This window comes from Diplotaxodon limnothrissa, linkage group LG13, assembly GCF_057381915.1.
Source record: "Diplotaxodon limnothrissa isolate DT_005_m linkage group LG13, D_limnothrissa_male_GT1.1, whole genome shotgun sequence".
Classification (NCBI taxonomy): domain Eukaryota; kingdom Metazoa; phylum Chordata; class Actinopteri; order Cichliformes; family Cichlidae; genus Diplotaxodon; species Diplotaxodon limnothrissa.
The window spans coordinates 32,855,776-32,878,174 of record NC_140608.1 but is presented as its reverse complement, the minus strand read 5'-3'; the positions used below and the strand labels follow the sequence as shown (position 1 = coordinate 32,878,174).

Sequence of the window (22,399 nt, the reverse complement as noted above, 5' to 3'; positions counted from 1 at the left end):
GGAGCGTTGCTGCCACCTACTGGAATTTGGACGAGAGTGCAGCAGGAGAAAACAAAAAACAAACAAAAGAGAATAACGACATTCATCTTCATTGGCCAGTTATGTGTACACACGCAAGGAACTGAGCCCCGGATATGAGCTCAATGTACCTACAGAATAGACGAACAGGCAAACAGCAACACGACGCAGAAAATAACAGCATATTTTTATGGTGGAGTAGTGTTCAAAGATGCACAAAGTGCCCGTCTCTGTGTGGATACAATAGATTTGGTTGTTCTTACCACAGTGTTGGCATTGGTTGCTATAATTTCTAACTGTGGAATCCCATAGCTGATGATGTCTTCTGCTCATTACAAGAACTAGAGGACGTAACAACGCTGGATACTCCTGTGTGCACTCTTTTATACTCTGCCAAGTGCTGATTTGTATCTCTCCCTCAATCTTCCAGTCTGGACGTACAATCACCTAGTGTCAATTGGATTTAATTACATTTATCATTAGCTCATTTCTCTTCAAAATCCTGTGCCAATCACAATATACTAAATACAATTAATTTTATTAAATCATACATTTTAAAAGTCATTCATTCTTTTACATTAATGGTTTCTTAGTGTCGGAGTAAATCCCCTCCCATCATTTTCACACACACGCAGCAGCCTCCAAGGCATCTTCCCACACTGTCAGTGTGAGGCCTGTCATTAGAATCATTATTATATTTTCTTATTCATTCTATTGGTTAAAGGCTCCTGTAAGTGCAACACTGAGGGAACAGTTCACCCTGACCGATGTAGGGTTAAAGGGGACCCCGCTCTGGCGCCAGGCCTGCGGAGGGTGCCTGGTAGCCGGGCCTTAGCCCATGGCTCCCAGCTGGGTGCCGCCTGAAGAAGGGACATGGGACCACGATCCTGTAACCCCAGCACTTTTATATTTATCAACCTGAACATATATATATGTGGAGAAAGAACCGACAGTCATGTCTTTCTCAGAGCTGTAGCAGAACACCATCAATGTGCAAACTCAAACTCGTAAAATTCTTACCGGTAAGTGATTTTGACTTTTTTGAACATTAACCCATTAAGTATGAGATGAACTAGGTCTGTGACAGAAGACTATTGTGGCTCTTTGAAGTTGAAGGCTGTGTTTAAAGGTTTCGACTGATATTTAATTACTTTTTCATGTGTAATTGTTGCCTGGCCTGAGTGTTCAGTTAGCTCTGTATATGATGGTAACAGGATCCAGACACAACAAACACAACGTAAGTGTGCACGTTCCACATGCAGTGAACCCAAGCACCTGCTTATATTCCTGCACCTGCTTTGATATAAAATGAAAATGGTAGAAAAACAGCGTGGGGGAATTCTTCTGTCAATAGATTAGCAGAACAGAGGTGTCTCTGTAGTCATACTTCTATTGACATCAATGAAAACACAAAGTGTATCTTTGTTGTTTTATTACTTTAATTTGGCAACTTGCTCGTTGCTCCTCCATCACGATTAAACAAAAGACAGAAAACCACTAATGGCTACATACATATCCAAACTGCATCAGTATGTCATTTTACAGTACATCTCCATACTCATAAGGTACATATTAATTTACAGATAATGAGCTAGAAGTCTACACACCGGCCCTTCCTCTCCCAATCTCCATAGCGAGTTGGCTCTGGACCCCGTGGGCCCCCCTTCTCCTTCGTCACAGGGTTCACATCATCAGGGAACTCTGAAAAAATAAGAGTAATTGAGATCTTCAGTGACAGTTTTCCTTTTCTCAGTTTACAATAAGGTGAGTTTCAGACCTTTTGAAACCTCTAGACCAGGGGTGTCAAACTCCAGTCCTCGAGGGCCAGCATCCTGCTTGTTTTTGAGATATCCCTGCCCTACCTGCTGTTGATCACCTGGATCAGGTGTGCTTTGCCAATAAGAAGCTAAAAGGGCAGGTTAGTTGGAAAACAAGCAGGACAGCGGCCCTCGAGGCCTGGAATTCGACACCTGTGCTGTAGACCAATTTGTAATGAAAATGCATATTAAATATAAAAATATACCTTGTCTAAATAAACGCACTGTCCATTCAAATGAAAATGTTTTGTTAGGAGGACTAAGCACATAGTCTAAAAATGTTTCTTAATATGAAAGTTTGAATCCATTTCAACGACTTTGGCCGTTTCTGATTTAACTTCATGGTCATTCTGGAGATTACAGTTTGCACTTGTGAGCCATTTCTAAACTTAATCCCTATAACCACTTCCCAAAAACCAACATCCCAGATAGGGCCGCTCGATTATGGCAAAAATGATAATCACGATTATTTTCACTGAAATTGAGATCTCGATTATTTGACGATATTTATTTAACGATAACAATGTGTTGAATAATGACTTTAAAGATTGTCAAAAAAATAATATAAAATAGTGCAAATACTGATAACAGTGCAAATGTTTGCAATATAAGAAATAAATGTAAACATCTATGTTTAGTGAGCTTTGCAGTGTTGCTCTGTGGTGCAGCTACACCGTAGCAAAGTTTACACACTGTGTCTACTTGATCCAGTCTGACTGAACCCATAATGCTTCCACACCACTGAAGGTTTTTACCTCTTTTTAACCAACGGCAGTCACTCTCCTCTCCAAATAACTTCTGCTTAGCTTTCCGAGCTTCCCTCGGGTCCTCTTAATTGTTGTGACGCGTGTTCGAAATGCAGAGAGGTGCGCTCGATTTGCCACACGGAGCAGCGCGAGAGTAAAGCATGAGGGAGGGGCTAATAATCGGCTCAGTCATTTTTAATGATCGTTGAAAGCCCAGATCGTAATCGAGATTAAAATTCGATTAATTGAGCAGCCCTAATCCCAGATGTCGGACAGAACGTGGATGTGACTCCTGAGTTTGTGTGTTCCAGTAACAACGTTTGAAAAGTGAGAAAAAACCATAGCATGCTCATAAAAACATTCATGTATAACTACCAATGTAGCATACTAGCTTTTAGAGCTTAAACACACTCCTGCAGCGCGTTCATGGACAGAGGCGGCTCAGTGTGCTGCTTATGGCTCACTTATTTAATCCAAAACAGTGGCAGTACAGATGAAAGTTTTACAGTCCCACTGCTGTTTAAACTCACTACCACCATCACCTTGAACTGGTCCCTCAGGGTTGGTGGGTTGGCTCCGACTTTCTGAATAGGAAGTACAAACTGAAGTTCCAGATTGAAACTCTGACTGGGAGCTCTGAAATTCTGATTTTATTTGGAGCAGGACACGATTCCAGCTGCCACAGGACGAAAGGTGAGGTACACCTTGGACAGGTCATCAGCCTGTTGCAGAGCTAACAGAGAGACTGACAACCATTCACACTCACATTTACAACTATAGGCAATTTAGAATGACCAGCCAACCCAACTCCACTAACTGCATGCTTTAAGACTGTTGGAGGAGAACCCAGTACAGTGCTAAACACTGTCCCACACACACGGCCAATTAGGCCACGCGGTCATCAACAGTTTTACTCTCCTGTTTTATCTTAATCTCTGTTCGTGTTTCGAAAAACAGAGACTGTAATAAAGAAACAGCACTTTCATTCTTCATCATCCCTGATTATTAACAGTATTATTTACAGTTTGTTCGCTGATCACTTTGGTTGTCAACTTGTTCAGTGCAGTTTGTAACTGTTTGTTAACTAGATGCAGAAACGCTTTGTCTCTTTCTCACTTTCTAGTACATCTTTGCTCGTCTCTTCGAGGTTGTCAAACCGTCCTTTTGGGGTTTTGGCCTTCTTCAATGGCTCCTTGTCATTCACCGCTCTGCTGGCTGCCCGCAAACACCCTGAAGGAAGAGACACACTCAAGTATTAGGTTCCAGTTTATTCAATGGCGTCTTGTCTACTTTTGTTTTGTTGAAGATCTGTACCCTGGCCACTTCTTCTATGGAAGGGGCCTGACCTTCCATGATGGTTCCTGTTCTTGCTCTTCTTCTTTCTCAGGTTTCTGCTGCCTAAAATATTCACTATGCATACTATCAGTTGTACCTATCTTCCTGTATACTGGCGTTAACACTCACTAGTCCTCGGCCACCTTCCTTCCACTTAGCATACAGACTTAGGGTGCTGGGTTTGGGGTGAAATCCTCCATGCATGGTAAGGAAGTTCCTTGTCTTGATGTCAGTGGCTTCTGTTTCCTCCTTTGGCCAGTTTATTATCCCAGCAGGGCGTAGATGTTGATTGCCTGGATCTTGTTCTTCCCATTCAGCTTACTCTGCAGATATTTGGTGGTTGTGGCTTTCCTGGCCGCCTCTTCATGGTTTCCCTTTGCCAGGGGGATTTCCAGGTACATATTGCTATCCTCAGTAATGTTCCCCTTTGCCTTCAATTACTACCTTTGCTCTCTTTGTTACCACTCAATTACATTTCTCCAGTCCAAATGACATTCTGATGTCACCGCTGCAGATGTTAGCGGCATGGATCAGTGAGTCGATGTTTCCTTCACTCCTGCCCTGTAGTGCTGTTCGCCGCATCAACACTGAGTTGCTGCTGCTCTCAGGGTACTGTTTATCTTGTACAGTTCTAGGCACTCTAGAAGCCATGTGTGAGACATACACCTTCTTGTGGTCAATCCAGGCGGTGCACAGGTTGTTCAGTCTGGTCAGTCTCGTGTGGCTGCTCCATCTAACATTAGCTTATGTTTTGCTCCTCTAGTGTGCTTGACAATTCCCTTCAGTGCCCTGATCATGTATTGAAACATGTACTGTTCATCTTAGCACTTATGATGCCTGACAGGTGCTTCCCTATTGTATTGAGGCAGGTTATTGGTGGTAGTTGGATGGGACTGGTCCCTTCTGGGGATCCTTGGGAATCATTTAGCCATTCCAAGTCAATCTTGTCCATCAGCAGCTGGTTCATTTGTACTGCCAGGTGCTCGTGGAGTGCAGTTAGCTTCTTTGTTAGCCTGGTGCTGTCCAGAGACCCTTTCCTGGATATCTGCCACTGTGACGGTTACTGGATCCTGTTCACGGAGGCTGCTGTGGTTTGCTCTTAGTCACTGAACATTGTTGTTGTGTGTTGCACACATTAACACATATCTATGATCTTTCTCAGCTGCTTCTGGACCCACTTAAATGTCAAGAAGTGTGAGTTTTCTCCCTTACAGAATGCAACATATCCCGTCTGTAACTTTCCTCTGTCAGTGCGCCCCAGGGTGGCTGTGGCTACAATGTAGCTGCCATCACCAGTGTGTGAATGGGTGGATGACTGGATGTGTAAAGCGCTTTGGGGTCCTTAGGGACGAGTAAAGCGCTATATAAATACAGGCCATTTACCATCTTTCCAATCAAGAAGAAACATTTATCCACTATTTAGAATACGGACTCTTCTGTTCATTAATTATGTACAGGACCTCCTCCTGGCTCTGTTCTTTTGTTCTGCGGGTAGATGTATTAAATAAAGCATTTAAAGAACAACAACAACTTGCAAATATAGTCCATTTTCGAGGTTCCGTTTTCTCTTACTGAAGCGAACAAACTGACCTGTGAAAAGCGGCTCCACAGCTGGACTCTTCCAGAACAGCTGTCTGGAACACACGCGCAGAAGAGACATCTCTGAAAAACAGAAACCAGCAGTTGTTTTCTATGTACTCCGCCTGCACTTATACAATGACGTTACTGTTTGTCGACTAACATTTACGCAATTTTCATCATCATCTAGCGACGAAAAGTGATCGGCGAGCCAGTGCAGTGCTGCATGCAGCCAGCAGGGGGAGATAAAGGCTAAATATCCGTTTTGATATTGACTCGTCGGTTTAATTATTTAATTAAAATACAGCTTCACATGTAGAAAATAAGGTTGTGCAATTCATCCAATTTTAATCTAGTTCGCAGTTTTAATTTTCAGTTAAATTAATGAGATCAAGCAGTACAAAAATGCGCGCTTTGCTAACAGAATGCAAAGGAAAGCAGAGCAGCCGCTCCCTGCGTGTGCAAATCACAGCTCACTGGTCTGGACGGAAAACACGGGGTCACTACACAGCTGCGTCCCATCTACGTCAAACAGTTTTTCCAAATTTGTCCGATAAACCCACCGAGGATGGAAGGCTTAGGAGAATGTTCACAGTACAAGACAAGATACGCGATCTCCTGCAACACCTGAACTGTACACGTGATCTCACAGCTGTGGAGGACTTTTCTGTTTTATTTACATCACACAGGTACAATGAATGGAGTGTTATTTTTACGTGCAACAAAAGTATTTTTTCCCATTAAACTTAAATAATCATGACAAATAGTCCCGATCTAAACAGTGATAAAAGAAAAATTAAATATACAAATACAAAACAACAGCAATAATAATAATAATGACAACAATAATAAACATATGCATGCCATATTTTTTCTTTTTATCATGTGCACCTCCGCATTTACCAGTGAGTTAAATTGATGAGTTTTCATGTTATTCTACTTTATATTTCCAGTGCACCAAATTTTAGATGGAATAACCTTTGCTGTCAAATTAACGTGGCAGCAAAAGTTATTAGAATAAAAACTTTACACAGTGAATCATAAACAACCAGCCAATAAAATAATGCCACCTAAGAGGTTAAATGAATGGCAGTCATCATCCCTTCAAAATTAACATTTTCATACAATACCCCGCACCACCACACACACACACACACACACACACACACACACACACACACACACACACACACACACACACACACACACACACACACACACACACACTATGGCCCTAGTATTGGTATATATTGAAAATATAAAATTTCAGACACGACTTGCAATTAAAATACTTGAACTTTATTTCAAGCAGCAGCTGTAAAATAATTCTTTGACATTAAAGCATGCAGAATGATAATGTAATGATATAACATTATTATTAACAGTCACTTAAAATGCAGTTTCGTTTTGGAACTTAGCCCTCTAACTGTTGTACAGCACTGTGCGCCTGGAGTGTTCAGCTGCCCAGATGAAGAACGAGAAACTCCCTCTGCTCTTGTACTGCCAGTTGACAGTGGAGTCAGCTGTTTTCACAGGACAAAAAAGTGTTGGGCACCTGAATCAAGTGAGAGAAAGCAAAACCACACACCCAGTATATACAGTCCAGTCTCATATGAGTCCAGTTCACAGAGACACTGGCCACAGCATCAGCTTACAGTTTTTTACAGACGCTAGGACACATTTCCCAATACTTAGGTCACGTTTGCAAAACTCCTCACACAGTGAGCACAACAGAAGTCTATGTGGGCTAAACTGAGGACCAGTTATCATTGTTTTGGCACAAAATGCATTCAATGACTACATCTCTCAAATTTCATGAATCATCTTCTCACTCAGACACAACAACTGCCAAAAACCTTTGTACATACAGGACATTTTGCATGTGCTTACATACTGTTTTCAAAACTGTTAAACTTATGGCCAAAACAATAACACAATGCAAAACTGAATAAGACAGCAAAATCCAACAGCAATATTTTATTGAAACATATTTTAAATCTAAAAATGCAGTTTAACCAGCCACAGCTGATCCTCATTGTAGATGAACATCTGCACAGGTGTTACTCCTTCAATTTTTCAACTCCTTCAATTCTGGCAGCCAGAAGATTCTTTCCTAGGTGTGTTGCCCTAGATGACATAAGATGTGATGTGGATGAGAACCTGTGGCCAAATGGAGGAGACCGAGTAGATTAGCATTACTATTGTATGTGTATCAGTGGATGGTGTGTATACAAATTCTTGTATTTTGGGATTACTTAGTGCAAAAAAATAAAAATACATAAACAAATATTAACGAATTCTGCATGATGTCTGATTCATTCCAGTAACATATATTGAAATTATAAACAGAGATGTGTCCTTGTTTTACACAAGAAACACTGTGTAATGCTACATGTTGTTAGTGTTTTTTAGGTCATTGTTTTGTGGGTGACAAAGTGTGTTTGTCGGCTGTCAACCTTTGCTAGTGTTCTGGAAGAATGAGTTTATTTGAGACCTGAATGAAGTGTTTTGGTAGTTGTAGTGCATTTTGAATGTGAAATGAACTGCTTTGCCAAGCTGACGGTCAGTTAGGAGGATTGTGTGAAGAGTTTTGCAAAAGTGACCTAAGTATTGGGAAATGTGTCCTAGCGGCTGTAAAAAACTGTAAATAGGACAGCTGATATTGGGACCTTATAAACAACCGACTATGTACCCTCTCCTACTAGAGCTTTTTAAAATTGCTCATCTCCACAGGATTCAACTGTTGCAAAGAATCACTTCAGAGTGTATGATGCAGCGGGCCGTGCAACACCATTATTTTTTTATTATTTTTTAAGTATGTCAATGACATCACTGGAAGCAAACCAGGCTGCAGCATGCGCACGCACGCACGCACACACACAGACACACACGCACTCAATTAATTGCTCGTTAACTGAAGGTGCCAGAAAGCCGTTGCCCACTTTAACCCCTGATAATGACTTTTGTTCAGAAGTACTAAAACTGGTCAGGAGATAATCTTGATTTATATGTAGGTTACTCTAAAGCAGGGGTGTCAAACTCAAATACACAGTGGGCCAAAATTCAAAACTGGAGCAAAGTCGCGGGCTAACGTTAATATTTACTGAAAAAAAAAAATCTTCCTCCAGATTTAAGAATGAATCTCTTCTTATGGACTCAAACAAGTTTTTCTGAAAAACTGAATATGGAACAAGCCAAGCTTAATACTAAACAATATATATATTAGCTGTATAATACCAGCAGGCCAGCTCTAATAATAATTTGGTATGGCTTTGCGGGCCAAATGTAATTAGGCTGCGGGCCAAATTTGGCCCGCGGGCCAGAGTTTGACACCTATGCTCTAAAGCCACACTTCCACTGTCTGGTACTGCTCAGCTCACTTTGATCTAGGCACATTTCTCTGTGTTGTTCTCCATTTAAGACAGAGCTCACTCAGAGGACTCTAGGGTGAGCTCGGAGGCAACACATGAAGCTCACATCATCATTATCTTACTCAGGGCATTTATTCTGGCCTGACCAGCAGGACGTTTTGCTGTGATCCTGGATGTGCAGTGGATTCTTTCGCTGCCTTGTTGTCTTTCTTAAACATAAGATTGGGATGTGTTTATTAATGTATACGTATCACAGCCCCAACATTTTGATTTAATCTGATTTCAGGCTGTTGCAGGGATGTGTGTGTGTGTTGGGGGAAAGGAATTCCAGGAAGCTCCAGTGTGGATCAGCTTCAGCGGCTCAGCACTGATGTTTCTGAGTGGATGATGAAATTCTCCTTCAGCCTTTCAGAAACCAGTCCTGGCAAATGTCACATCACACATGTATACACGCACAAACCTGCTCCTGCAGTCTGTTGGCATCAGTGAAAAAAAGCAGAAAATATCCACATTTATGTTTTTGTTTATACACGAATGTATGAGAAGAACTACATCTGTCTGACAAAAAAATAAGCAAAACAAAATTCAAACGCCTGATTTGCATCTGGAAGTGCTGTGAGAAGTGACTGACAATCAGTGAGATACTTTAACGATAGCCTGCGAAGAGAATTCCATCTACTTAAATTACAGAACATAACACAATCATAGTATTTGAAGAAATTCATTATTTTTTCACTTCAGCCATTAGCGTGTCACACGGGGAAAACTACGGCATACGTGTACACACACACACACACACACACACACACACACACACACACACACACACACACACACACACACACAGTGGGCAAAAAATGAACACACGGCAGCTTTGTGTCATTGTTTTTTGGTGTCAGGTCTAAGATCCTTTGCTTTACAGTGGTGAAAATACAGTCTGTAAAAGCCTTTTACAAAAATAAGAGAAAAGAAAATGTAATATGAGCTAAACTGTGGTGAAAAGTATGTTTTTTGTTAAACGTACTTGTAAAGTGCCATGGTATTTGTTCCCCCATTAATCGGATGATTTTGGACCATATATAGCCGAGCTGCAGTAAGACGGGGTGAAACACACAGGTTTACTCTTCTCACTCTCGCTGTTATTCATCTCAGGTGATAAAATAAGTGCTCTTTTATGCTGCTGTAAGCCAAAATTCATTTCATGTGCATGACATAGTGTAGGATAATATGGAACACAAAAAGGTGAAAACTTGTGTCCAGCAACACAAGTCAACAGATGAAAAGTGGCAGTTACATCACAAACTGCTGTGAGGGGCTGGATAGACACTGATTGCAGAAGCATATTCTTTTTGTAAGAGACCCCATATGAAAATACGTTATTTAGCCATTAATCATTTAGTCTCTTTTAGGAAATTACAGTAGCTACAACAACTCTTCGATGCCACTCTGTAACACTGTCCATCAGTACTCCTCCAAATTATTCCCGAAGATTAAACCTTGGTGTCTGCAGAGCTGGATTCACTCCAGACCACTGAAGGATCCACCTCAGACTGTGATCCCCATTAAGAGCGAGTAGTGCTGGGGGACTCTGTCTGATGGCGCTTCAATGTCTGTCTGACAGTAGATGGGTGACAACAAGAACAGGGACATGACCTTGCATGTAGGCTTTAGCCAGCTTCTCTGCTATTAAGCAGTCTCTCGGACACCCTGCTGGATGGTTTGTGCTGATTCTACTCGCAGGCAGTTACGCTGCTTATCTTTGCGGTATTCTCGTTCCATGGCTGCAGGCTCTGCAGGGCAAATAGAGAGCTGTTCTGTAGGCACAGCGGGTCTGGGGTCACGGGTTGGTTGATCGTCTTCTGGAAGGCCTCCTGCTGCAGCTGCATGAGGATCCGATTGGCCTGCTGCCGCTCAGCCTCCCGCTCTTCCGCCGTTTGCCGCCTGTATCAACAACAGAGTGACATGAAATCGAGCACAGATTCAGCACAGTGTACAAACACGAGCTGTGACACTCCGGGGGATCAGAATCAGGCTACATCGGTTTGTTTTGGGAGAGACACAGAGAATTTGGAGAGTTATGCTGTATGTTTTCATGTAGCTCAACTGTCTAACTAAAATAGGCTAATGCAAACAGTTTCTTTCAAATATCAGTGATGTTTGATCTTTAATAGTTATTATTATGAAAATGTTTTCTGTTGCTGAATTTGCTCTTAAAAATGTAGAAATGGGAAAGTAGTATTAAAAGCCTTTCCTGAGCTTTTCTGTGACACAGAAAATTATTATTTCCAGGACAAAAAAAGAGATTTCTACAGACAGAGAAATGTTCAACAATATTACCACATTTTAATAGTCACAGAGCCAGAAATCTTCACAGAGCGCCTGTTTCAGTGTCTCCAAGTTGAGCTATATACATGCCAGTAGCTATTAGTAGGCTCATTTCATTTGAATTCATTTGTCCAATGGCCTTGTTAAATTGGGAGGAAGTTTTCTGCCTTCAGGCACTTCACCACAATCCTGCAATGAAATTAAGCTACACAGCCTCTACCTCTATGAGGATTTACGGTAAATGTGCAAATAAGAACACAACAAGATAACGTCACAAAAGGGAAACTCATGGTGGAGTATTTGGATCCAAGGAGACCTTTAAAAAACACAGATGGTTTTCCTGACACCCCCTAGGAACCAAATAGACACGCAGTCTTTGATAAAGAATGTCTGTTCAGCGCATGTTCGGTAGATTTTGTACCAACGCGTATACACTGGTAACTTCACCTCCACTTGGTGCGTCTGTTTTGGAACCAGGTTTTGACTTGTGCGTCGGTCATCTTCAGTGCTTTGGCCAGCGCAGCACGTTCAGCCGACGCCAGGTACTTCTGCCGGTGAAAGCGTTTCTCCAGCTCACAGATCTGCAAGCGGGTGAAGGACGTCCGGGGCTTTTTCTTCTTCGGCGGTGTCCGGTTCTGATAAGGGTGACCTACACGACGTGTTACAGTGAGGGGTGAGAGGGACACTAAACAGGAGAGAAGGGCAGAAGGACGAGAAAGGAAAGGACAGGATGAGACAGGATAGGGAAGCAGGATATGCAAAGAAACCGAGAGCGCACCAACAGCGTAGCAGGAGAAAAGCAGCTCCGTAAAAATAAATAAAACTATTACATATATCACACGTATCAATAGTTTCCTTTAATATAATGCAGAAATCATTTTTTAAATTATGTATATATATTTTAATTCAGGGATTGAAAAACCATGGGCAAACCACCACATTGCCTTACGGCAAATCAGCCACATATTTAGTTATAAACAAAATTATATTTTCAAAATTTAAAATCAATATTTTTATATTAGAAACACGGTGCAGTTACTAAACACTAAAATTCCGGAGCGGCTCCACAAACACAGAGAGGCAGCCACAGGTTTTCACGCGTATTCTGTCTGTGTACAAATTACTGCTGAGAAGAACGGATTCTTCTCTTCCCCCCGTTTTATTGTAAGTGGACATTTGCTTTTAATTAAAAAGTACCGAGTTTAAACTAACGTTTAGTATTGCTATTTTATCCTCTCTTCCACACACACTCATATTATTCTTTTTTTATTTTAAACAATGAATAATCGGGCTACAAAATGAAGAGAGGCCGCAAAACAGTCTGCCAGGTACATTTACATTTTCATCATAGGAAGGACCAATAAATACTACTTCTAGCAATTCTAATAATAATAAGTGGATACCTGTGAATCTGTCTTTAGTGTAGCGTCGATTGCTCTCCATCCATGGGAACGTGAGCGCTGTCAGGTTGTTGATGGTCCCGCTCATCGCAGGCATGGAAGAGTTCCCGGCGCTCAGAGGCCGGTGAGCGGGGACACGGATGACCCCGGCAGAGTTGACGTTAGCACCGTTCATATTCACGCCCATACTCATTTGATAAGCACCGCCGAGGGAAGACATCCCGCACGCGCTGCCGGTGCCGTTATATCCGCTGCTGTTGCACGTGAAACCTCCGTTCACGCCGCCGCTCGCGCCGCTGTTGTAGGCCAGGTGTCCGTAGTCCGGCTCGTGCATCCTCGTGTCCAACATGCAGCTTTGCTCCACGTTGCTGAGGATCTGATCGATGCCAAAACTGATGGACTCCACTTGCGCGTGCTGCTGCAGGTGCGCCCCCAGTATCCCTATGTGATCCATGGCTTCCACGAGCCGCCGCGAGCCCCCGCTCCTGCGCGAGGAATTTAGGCTGCTTCACGCGCCACTTCCTGAACTCTAATGTATGTGCTCACGCGAGCTCCGGCAGTTCTAGTGCATGCGTCTTTCTGTGTGCGTTTGCAGGAGAACCCCAACACCCCCACATCCCATACTCCCCTCCCAGCGCACGAGGACACCAGTCAAACTGCCAGAGATTAGACAGAGATGAAGATCCGGTTTCAGGCCTGCGAGCTCAACTGGTTAAACAGGCCACTGCTCTCTAAAACACAAATTAACCGCCGCACACGATCAGTTGGAAACAATTGAAGATGTTTCTGCTTTTGGCACTTTTTTGGACATTTACTGTGCGGGCCTTCAGGCCTTCAGCCGAATATTTAGCTTAACAACCTGAAACAAACCGTTTGTGCTCTTTCTTCATTCTCTGACGCTAAATTCAGTAGTTTTCATTTGTTCCAGCGCTGGTGTGAATTACCGCAGGGAAAAGATTGAAAATTCAGTTTGGGCCATTTTCTCCCAGCTGCGCGGCGCTGAGCTAAGAGGAGCTGTAGAAATATGAATGAAGAAAACAAAAACGACATTTTTTTTTGCTTAAGGGAATTTGAGTAGCATTTACACATTTTTCGTTTTTTTGTTTTTTTAACATTTCATACATTTATCTCAGCAACAGTGTTTATAGACCCCGCAGGTAGAGAAAAAAATGCATTGAACCCCGTTACATTTAAATTCTGTGATCGGCCGACGGTCTGACGGCTGAAGTGGGTCCGTGAACTGAACTCTTTGCAACCAAAGAAATGGCCCCAGTTCAAAGAACACAACGCAGTCAATTTTAATCTATGCTGCAAAAATTGGGAACATTGATAGTTTGGTCTAATGGGCTCAAATATGAATCACTGAAATAAATGAATGGTACGCTGCTCCTTTGTTGTTGCATCGACATCATTAATTCATGTTTAGAGGGATGATGGGACACAAACACCGTTTAACCGAAACAGAACTGCACACGGTGCTGCTGGAATGTTTTCCCCGCAGACAATAAAACTAACATAAATTTCAAAATTGAAGTTAATACACACAAATAGCATGTTGTTTTTCGACAGTTATTTTAAATATTAACGATTCTGGAAATGATCAATGACTATGCGCGGATTTAAATTAGGACGATATTTATCGCAGCTTAACAGAACAAACAGTTCTAAATTTATTCAATCGTGGATCGTAGATCATAGCAATATTAAAATTAATATAGTAACTTTTATATTTTGCTTATTTCAAGACACAACTATAGAAACTCCTCGTCAAGTGAATGAAAAATTAAACCGCACAGTTTATTGATTTTCTCTCCTAAAAGCCACTGGGACTTAATTACTTAACGTGGGGATTACTATTTGATACCTTTAAAGAGTTTTCACTGGCCAGTCGGTCGACATCAAATTTTAATGCCTAGCAGCGTTTCTGCACACTAAAGTGCAGGTCTTCGTTTAAAACGGGACCGATAATGAACATTAGGGGAAAGGCTGCTAAATTACAAGGATCAAATGCAGTAGCTCACTAATACAACGCAAGACTGAACTTAACTCCAAGCGTGGTTTCAAGGAAATCAGTTTTGGAAGTTTTATCTCTTCATGAAAAGCAGCTTTAAAACGGAATACTGCACTAAAACACAGCTGCTGTTTTTTGGAAATACATTTCCTTGAACTAAAGTGATTTTCAGAAATAATTTTATTTATTACAAAATGCGAGTTTATGGCTCCAAACATGAACGAGCATTTTAGCTCTAAACTCTGAACTTTCTACTGGGAAAAAAATCAGCTATAGAAAACTGAGTGTGTGATTAAAGCGCTAATATGTCACTGAGAGGCTCCGACAGTAAACTAAATGATCAAGTCGCCGTTTTCATTTCAGCCCAAAGGGCCTCATGGAGTCTGGAAAAAAACTTGACTAAAATGGAAACAGGCTCTTTAAGCAGCATAAGCAGAATAATCACCGTTAACTGAAGCTGAAAAGTATTGCCTGTAGAAAAGGCTACCACAGAACATTATAGAGCCAGAGTACTTTTACACATTTGTTTGATCACTGCCCCGAGTACTTGTGTCATGTCTTCTGATCTGATTTTTTAATAAGGTTTCTCAGTTAAAAAAATAAAACTTAAAACCTTAGATGACACCCGAATCCCTATTTACTAGAATCTTACACTCTTTTTATGCTTCTTTTGTGTGTGTGTTTGTCTTAATTTTTCTAGTTTAGTGTTTATGACGTTTACAGTCATAATAAATAAAAAGAAATTTAGAGAGCACAGTTTCGTGGGCCCCGCAGACTGGTGTTTAATGTTTTTTTTCCTCCTCACATGGATTGGTGGAGCCATCAAAGCAGGCATGGCTGTACCTTCGTTAATAAAGTGTGAATGCCTGTGTTATTTAAAAAAAATCAACCCTATTTAATTATGAAGGGAGAAATTACCCATAGAGACAAAAAATACAACACAGGAATCTTTTGGGACTGTCTCTCCTCTGAAGACAGCCATAAGTCACAATTAGAAAATTGCAGCTTTTGGGAATTCCACAATAGCTTTATTCTTCAGCCCATTGAAAATGGGTATGATAAGGAGGAAGTGAAGGAAGCTTGGACTATTATTAGCTTCAAAGTTACACAGACCCTTATCTTGGGTTGTGACCCTAACTAAGTAATGCCCATGCAAAGACCAAAGTTAAAATAACCTGATCAGAAATCACATGTTCACATGTGTCATATTAAAAAAAACGACCCAGCAAACAACTGATATCAAAGACCTGTATGGTTTAACAAATTGCCAAAAGCTTCCAAGTAGTGAAAGCTAAAGCAAATTCACCCCAAGTCAATGCAAAATCTGCTCAGAGAAATTGCAAAACTGCATTTGCTAAATCTTAGACTCTACAGACCCCAGTTAACAGGTTGAATTCAGTTCAGTTTCACTCATATAACACCAAATCATAACAACATTTGCCTTAAGAGACTTTATATCAAGCTCAAGAGGCACCCTTGCTGCAGGAAGGAGCGCTTTCACAAATCATTCATCCCAACAGCAGTTAGACTCTATAACTCCTCAATCACAAAGTCATAAGTAACTGGACATTGTGGACATCCACGGACACCACTTCATGCATAATGGACCTTCTGTAATAATTATAATGTATACTTACTCTCTCTGCATTTGACCCATTCACTCAGTGAAGCAGTGGGCAGCCAGTAAGCAGGTGCACGGGGAGCAGTGTGCAGGGAAGGTACAGTGGATTCGCACCTACGACCTTCCGATTATGGGGCGACCACTCTACCTACCGAGCTATCCCTGCCCCTAAAAAGATGTCTCCTTCTAGCCAGATGTATATGCTATGTGTATGGATGTGTGCAGGTATATATGTATGTATGTGTATACATATGTATATTTAGTGTGCACCTGTGTGTGTGTGAACATGTCTATACATTGGACTAGTAGTGGTAGAATAGTTATGTTAAGCTATATAGTTTATGTCTTGCATATTTCCACAACCATATCCATAATCACATACTGTGTATGCTACCGTTGTATATAGTGTATTATCTTACTTTTTAAAATTTTATTCTTTATTTTATTTGTATTTTTTGTATTTTCCTTCTGATATCTGTACCTGAGCTGAGGTAACGCATCCCCGTCGTGGGATCAACAAAGTCTTATCTTATCTTATCTCTTATATTATAAAGTAAAGACCCTACAATAATACTAGAGAAAACCCCTACAATCAGGGGGACCTCTTTGAGCAAGCACTTGGCAACAGTGGGAAGGAAAAACTCCCCTCCAATAGGAATAAGCTCAGGAAGGGGCAGCTGCTGAAAGCTTTTAGGAGTGAGAGGAGGAAGACAGGACAAAAGACATATATGTTAAATGTTAAAGTCTAAACAAAAATCCCCCTGCCCATCGGTCTTTGGAAGGGCTGCTGAGATCAAGTGTCTTCTCTCCAAACAAACAGTCCCCCCATCCCCCCCTCCAAAACACACACACACACACACACACACACACACACACACACACACACACACACACAAGGCAGAACAAACATGGCAGCATGGCTTAGGCTTGCAAAATTGCATCTAAGCAAACCAAGACTTTTGGAATAGTACCAAGTTTATTTATATAGCAAATTTAAAACAGAGTTGACCAAAGTGCTGTACATGAAAAGTATACAGCCCCAAGAAAAATTACACTAAACTTTTAGAAAATTAAACAAAATACTTCAAATTAAAATAGAATAAAATGGAAAGAAAACATGATAAATGAATAGCAATAAACACAGTATCTCAGCAACAGTGTTTATAGCCACTCCAAAGAGGGAAAGAGTTGAGTTGAGTTCATTTTTATTTCAAACATGTACATTCACAATCATTACAAAATATCATTCCATTTTTTTTGTTTGAAAAGGAGTAGGCAGAAGTATACACTTATCTGGTCGTTAAGTGATGATGCGACGAGGCTACTTCCGGGCCTAAAGTAGTCTGCGTGTAATATGACTTTTGTGTTGTTAACATGTTTAATGTTATGTATTTTCTTCTATTTAATCTCAAAAAGCTCATTTATTTAAGCTCAGTTTTTAAAACCTTAGGATGTAACTACAGCCCAGCCCATGCAGCAGTATATGAATGACTAACCTCGTATTGTGGATGGATTATCTCAGCTGTTCTCCTGGCTGAAGTTTGGTCCTTTTACAGCATCCTGCCATGCGATTACATTTGTTCCTGACCACCGAGAACACTCACGTTAACTTTTATTGAGTGGAAAAAAGTTAGCTTATTTATATTATGCTAACATAGCTGTGTCGCTAGCGGTCACGTAGCACATCAACAACTGTAGCTTGCCTCCACCAGTGTGTGAATGCGAGAATGATTGAATAGTGGCATTGTAAAGCGCTTTGGGTGCCTTGAAAAGCGCTATATAAATCCAATCCATTATTATTATTATTATTATCATTATATACCAGCTAGCCCAACTTCAGTAACCCTACAAACGTCACTGCTGTTTAGTTTTCTGTCTTCATTTATGTTGGAAGTGATAACAGAGCTGTACGTTTTAATTTGTTTCCAAAACCCCGCAGTCAGGACATGCTATATTGTATTTAGATAGAAGCTAGCGAGCTAACTCCCTGCTAACTTCTAACTCCGTTAAATGTCATAAATTCCGTTTTCATGGATGCCTGGATGTTAAACTCAATTGTTACACCTGGTAGAGCAGAACGCTGATCATTTTATTAAAGATGAAAGACTTTAGACAGTTTTTCAACTCTCAGTAATGCCATAGTGATCGTTTGATATATAGACCTGCAGCGGAGTTTAGGTCCAGACACGACTAGTGACGTCAGACTGAACAACCGGATAGTATACACTGTCTCTACCCCTTCAAGTTTTACCTCTCATTCATTAAATTTTCTTTGAGTCTTCAATTAAACAAACAACATATGAAGCAAAAATAAAACAAACAAAAAAAACCAAACAAACACAAAAAATAAACAAGAAATAAACAAGCCCCACCACATTATAGTTTCTTTCATATAAATAAAGAGATGAAATAAAGTGATATAAATTAAGTGGGGACTTAAATACACACGCAAGGTAATGAGAGGATGGGAAACAGCTGGGAACACAGCTGGGGCAAATCTGACATTACAAGACAAAGGGAAACCCAAACTAAATACACTGAACACAGGACAAAGACTATCAAAATAAAACAACCAGAAACCAGAGACACACATTGAGATATGGACCCAACACTGGGACCGGGGAAGAATAGCCATGAGAACATAACTAACTCGACATGACACATAAAACACATATAATCTGAAAAGAACTAAGGAAGTGAAGTACAAACCATATTTATCTTCTGCTCTTGCTCTTGACGAGGGCGGTCGCACTTTTCTCCTCCTCCTCTCCCTTAGCTTCCCTGTTTAGCCTCTTGTGTCCTTGTCTAGTCTCGTGTTTTTTGTATTACTTTTCCCTGGAACATTCTCTCACAGTCTGTTCTCTAAAACCTAAAAGAGGAATTATGGATTGGATCAACTGGTCCCTAAATGCAATTGACACGCTTGGGTGAGCCTGGGTGCTGAAGATATCTACCTATTCGGAACCATGGTAACAGGGGTCTGGCCAGGGCTGGACTGGGACAAAAAATCAGCCCGGGCATTTTGACTAGAGACCGGCCCACCAGGTATTATAGGAAAAACCATAAAGCCTTTGAATGAAAACAAACGTCGTTGTGACAGTGATGTACACTGTCTTGTTGGTACATATGTATCAATCTAATAAACTTAAACGTACACCATCCTCCTTATTCTGGTATTCTAAACAGTACTTAGCCGAAACCCAAAGACTGCTTGGTTGAGTTAACTTCCTGAACTATCTACAACATATGGTGGAAACCTGAAATTAAGACAGAGAAGACTAGAGGTGAGACATGACCATTACTGAATATTAAAAATAATAAATGACAGATTTAGTGATATTTTCATAAACTATTTATTTACCACATCAATAAACAGCATGGCAGGGCAAAATATTTTTTCTAACATGGCAACCTTTTAAAAGTGAAAGGAGACAGAAAGACAGCTGAAAAAGAATAAAACTTAATTGACTTTTTGATGGCATTTTACACAAAGTACTGGTACAGAATCTAGAAAACGTGGGAAAATACTGGCATCATGTACAGTACTTTCTTCTGAAGAAATTATGTTGGGACCCTGAAAAAAACTTACTATGTACAATAATGGATTTCTATAAATTTGACATCAGATGAAAATTTTGGTTGTAAGATTCGGATAATTATTTGTTAAAAGCTAGAAATTTTAAATGAGAATAAGAAAGAAAAGTATTTCTTTGTGCCCCCCTCTCCCTGTTAATGCCCTACCTGGCCCCCTGGCAAAACTTTGCTAGACCCGCCCCTGCACAGTTACCAGCTGTCAGCTACTTAGAAAAGGACCCTGGTGTTATTTGGAAAGAGGCGTGAGTTTCTCAAAATGGGCTCATTGAGTGCAGCACGGATAAGATCTTGGAGAGGCTACGGCTGCCATGAATACTCAGAATAAGATCTCTGAGTGCAAATTGGATCATATCTTTGAGCAGCTCACTGCGGTCGTGAGTTCTTAGAATCGGCTCTTTGAGCACAAGAATGACAACATCACAGAGCGCAAGTTTGATAACATCATGCGGAAGCTCGCGGCTCTCCAACGGGAGATTGAGAGACCAGTGTTGGACTGTTAGAACTGCTTTGAAATTCATATGAGCTGTTCGCACTAAAGTAAAAACCACCATCACTTCATGCGGATACCCTTTTGGCGCCAGCTGCGGTCTCAAGGCTGGAGCCGAACAAAAACACCCTGAAAACGACTGTGTTTAGTCTGTTCCTTCCCATTCCATGCAAGGCCACCTGGGTTGGCTGGAAGACTGTTTACTTAGCCTAGCAGGGCGAAAGACACTGTCTCAGCTGAACTCTGGACACACACACACATACATATACACTGATATGCACACACTCATCCTCCCTCCCTTTCCAAACGCCTTCGACGCTTGTTCCCTCCTGGGGAACACGGCGGGTCTGAGCCCGCACTGGAATGGTAGCGCTGGGCAGGATGGCTGCTGTGTTTGCTTCGGATGACTCCTCACCCCCCATCCAACCCTGTGGCTTGTCACGTGCTCCATAATGTTGTGCTGTGGACATTTATGTGCTTTTTTGTGCAGAGGAGTTTTTTAGTTTCCTGTTCTCATGCTGTCCTCCCAGGAGCCCAGCATGAGTAGAGGTCTCTTTTTTTCCTCTTGTTCTTTCCCATTGTAGTGTATATTTCAGTGTTTTTTTTTCTGTAACGCTACTGATCTCCGACCTGTATCCCCATGTGATGTCTGTGTTGTCGGGGGGGGGGGGGGGGGGGTCCTATTTCACTGCAGGGCAACCTGCACGTGGCAAATAAAGCCTTGATTGATTGATTGACAAATGACTAAACCATGACAAACACTAAAACAAAGAATACCCGTAAATCAGAAGACACATAGACACAGGGTCCCCAGACCCAGGACCATGACAGTTGTGCTTTTCAAGGACACACCCCATACACAGGGTGGGCCATTTATATGGATACACTGTAATAAAATGGGAATGGTTGGTGATATTAAAGTCCTGTTTGTGGCACATTAGTATATGTGAGGGGGCAAACTCCTCAAGATGGGTGGTGACCATGGTGGCCATTTAGAAGTCGGCCATCTTGGATACAGCTTTTGTTTTTTCAATAGGAAGAGGGCCATGTGACACTTATTGGTAATGTCACAAGAAAAACAATGGTGTGCTTGGTTTCAATGTAACTTTATTCTTTCATGAGTTATTTACAAGTTTCTTAGCACTTATAAAATGTGTTCAATGTGCTGCCCATTGTGTTGGATTGTCAATGCAACCCTCTTCTCCCACTCTTCACACACTGCAGGAGAAATGCCAGCACAGGCATCCAGTATCCGTAGTTTCAGTTATAAATGGCCCACCCTGTACAATGAAAAAAGAAGTGGGCCCAGAATGTGCCCTGGAGACACTCCACAAGTGAGAGGTGCCTTTATAGAAGAACAATCTCCCACATGTAAAGAGAAACTTCTAGTTGTTGATATGATTTAAACCAAGTCAGAACTGTGCCTTTGAGTCTGTCTTTATGTTCTAGATGGGATAGAAGGATGTTATGGTCCACAGTGTCAAAAGCAGCAGACAGGTCTAGAAGCACCAAAACTCCACGGCTTTTGATATATCCTTTGGACATATGAGAGCAAATTGGCCACGTTTGATAATGCACAGAGGCCACATGGACAAAATTGTAACAGGACAATGAGCAAGCACAGCAGCAAATCTACCACAGAATAGCTGAAAAAGAAAGCATCAAGGTTCTGCAATGCCTCTGTCACTCCCTGGCTGACTTAATCGGTTTTCTTTCTGTTTGTTGTTGTTGGTGTCTGTGGGCAGGACCCATTTTGTGTTTATTTCAACAAGCCAGTTGAATTCCCACACTAAGCTTGTGTAATTTTTTGAATATTGGTATCACCACTTACTATGTATGGACTTATATTTTTTACTGGTATGGTCATGTGATGTCATAAAAAAACACCCAGCACGCCCCTGCGGGCGGTTTATCCTTCAAGCTCGGGTCCTCTACCAGAGGCCTGGGAGCTTGAGGGTCCTGCGCAGTATCTTAGCTGTTCCCAGGACTGCGCTCTTCTGGACAGAGATCTCCGATGTTATTCCCGGGATCTGCTGGAGCCACTCGCCTAGCTTGGGAGTCACCGCACCTAGTGCTCCGATTACCACGGGGACCAC

At 41.5% G+C, this 22,399-nt stretch overlaps 2 protein-coding genes across 2 annotated transcripts; both read right to left on the bottom strand.

Moving 5' to 3' along the window:
- Window positions 1–1,449: 1,449 nt before the first annotated feature.
- sdhaf4 (succinate dehydrogenase complex assembly factor 4) lies at window positions 1,450–5,631 on the bottom strand. Its single transcript, XM_085369623.1, has 3 exons — window positions 5,507–5,631; window positions 3,698–3,811; window positions 1,450–1,719 (listed from the first exon to the last, which is right to left on the bottom strand). Exons 1-3 carry the CDS (start codon window positions 5,574–5,576, stop codon window positions 1,610–1,612), a joined length of 294 nt encoding a protein of 97 aa, XP_085225749.1. The 5' UTR covers window positions 5,577–5,631; the 3' UTR covers window positions 1,450–1,609.
- Window positions 5,632–10,595: 4,964 nt separating this feature from the next.
- On the bottom strand, window positions 10,596–13,044 carry tlx1 (T cell leukemia homeobox 1). The gene is made up of 3 exons (XM_085369622.1): window positions 12,594–13,044; window positions 11,638–11,875; window positions 10,596–10,806 (listed from the first exon to the last, which is right to left on the bottom strand). Exons 1-3 carry the CDS (start codon window positions 13,042–13,044, stop codon window positions 10,596–10,598), a joined length of 900 nt encoding a protein of 299 aa, XP_085225748.1.
- Window positions 13,045–22,399: the final 9,355 nt, after the last annotated feature.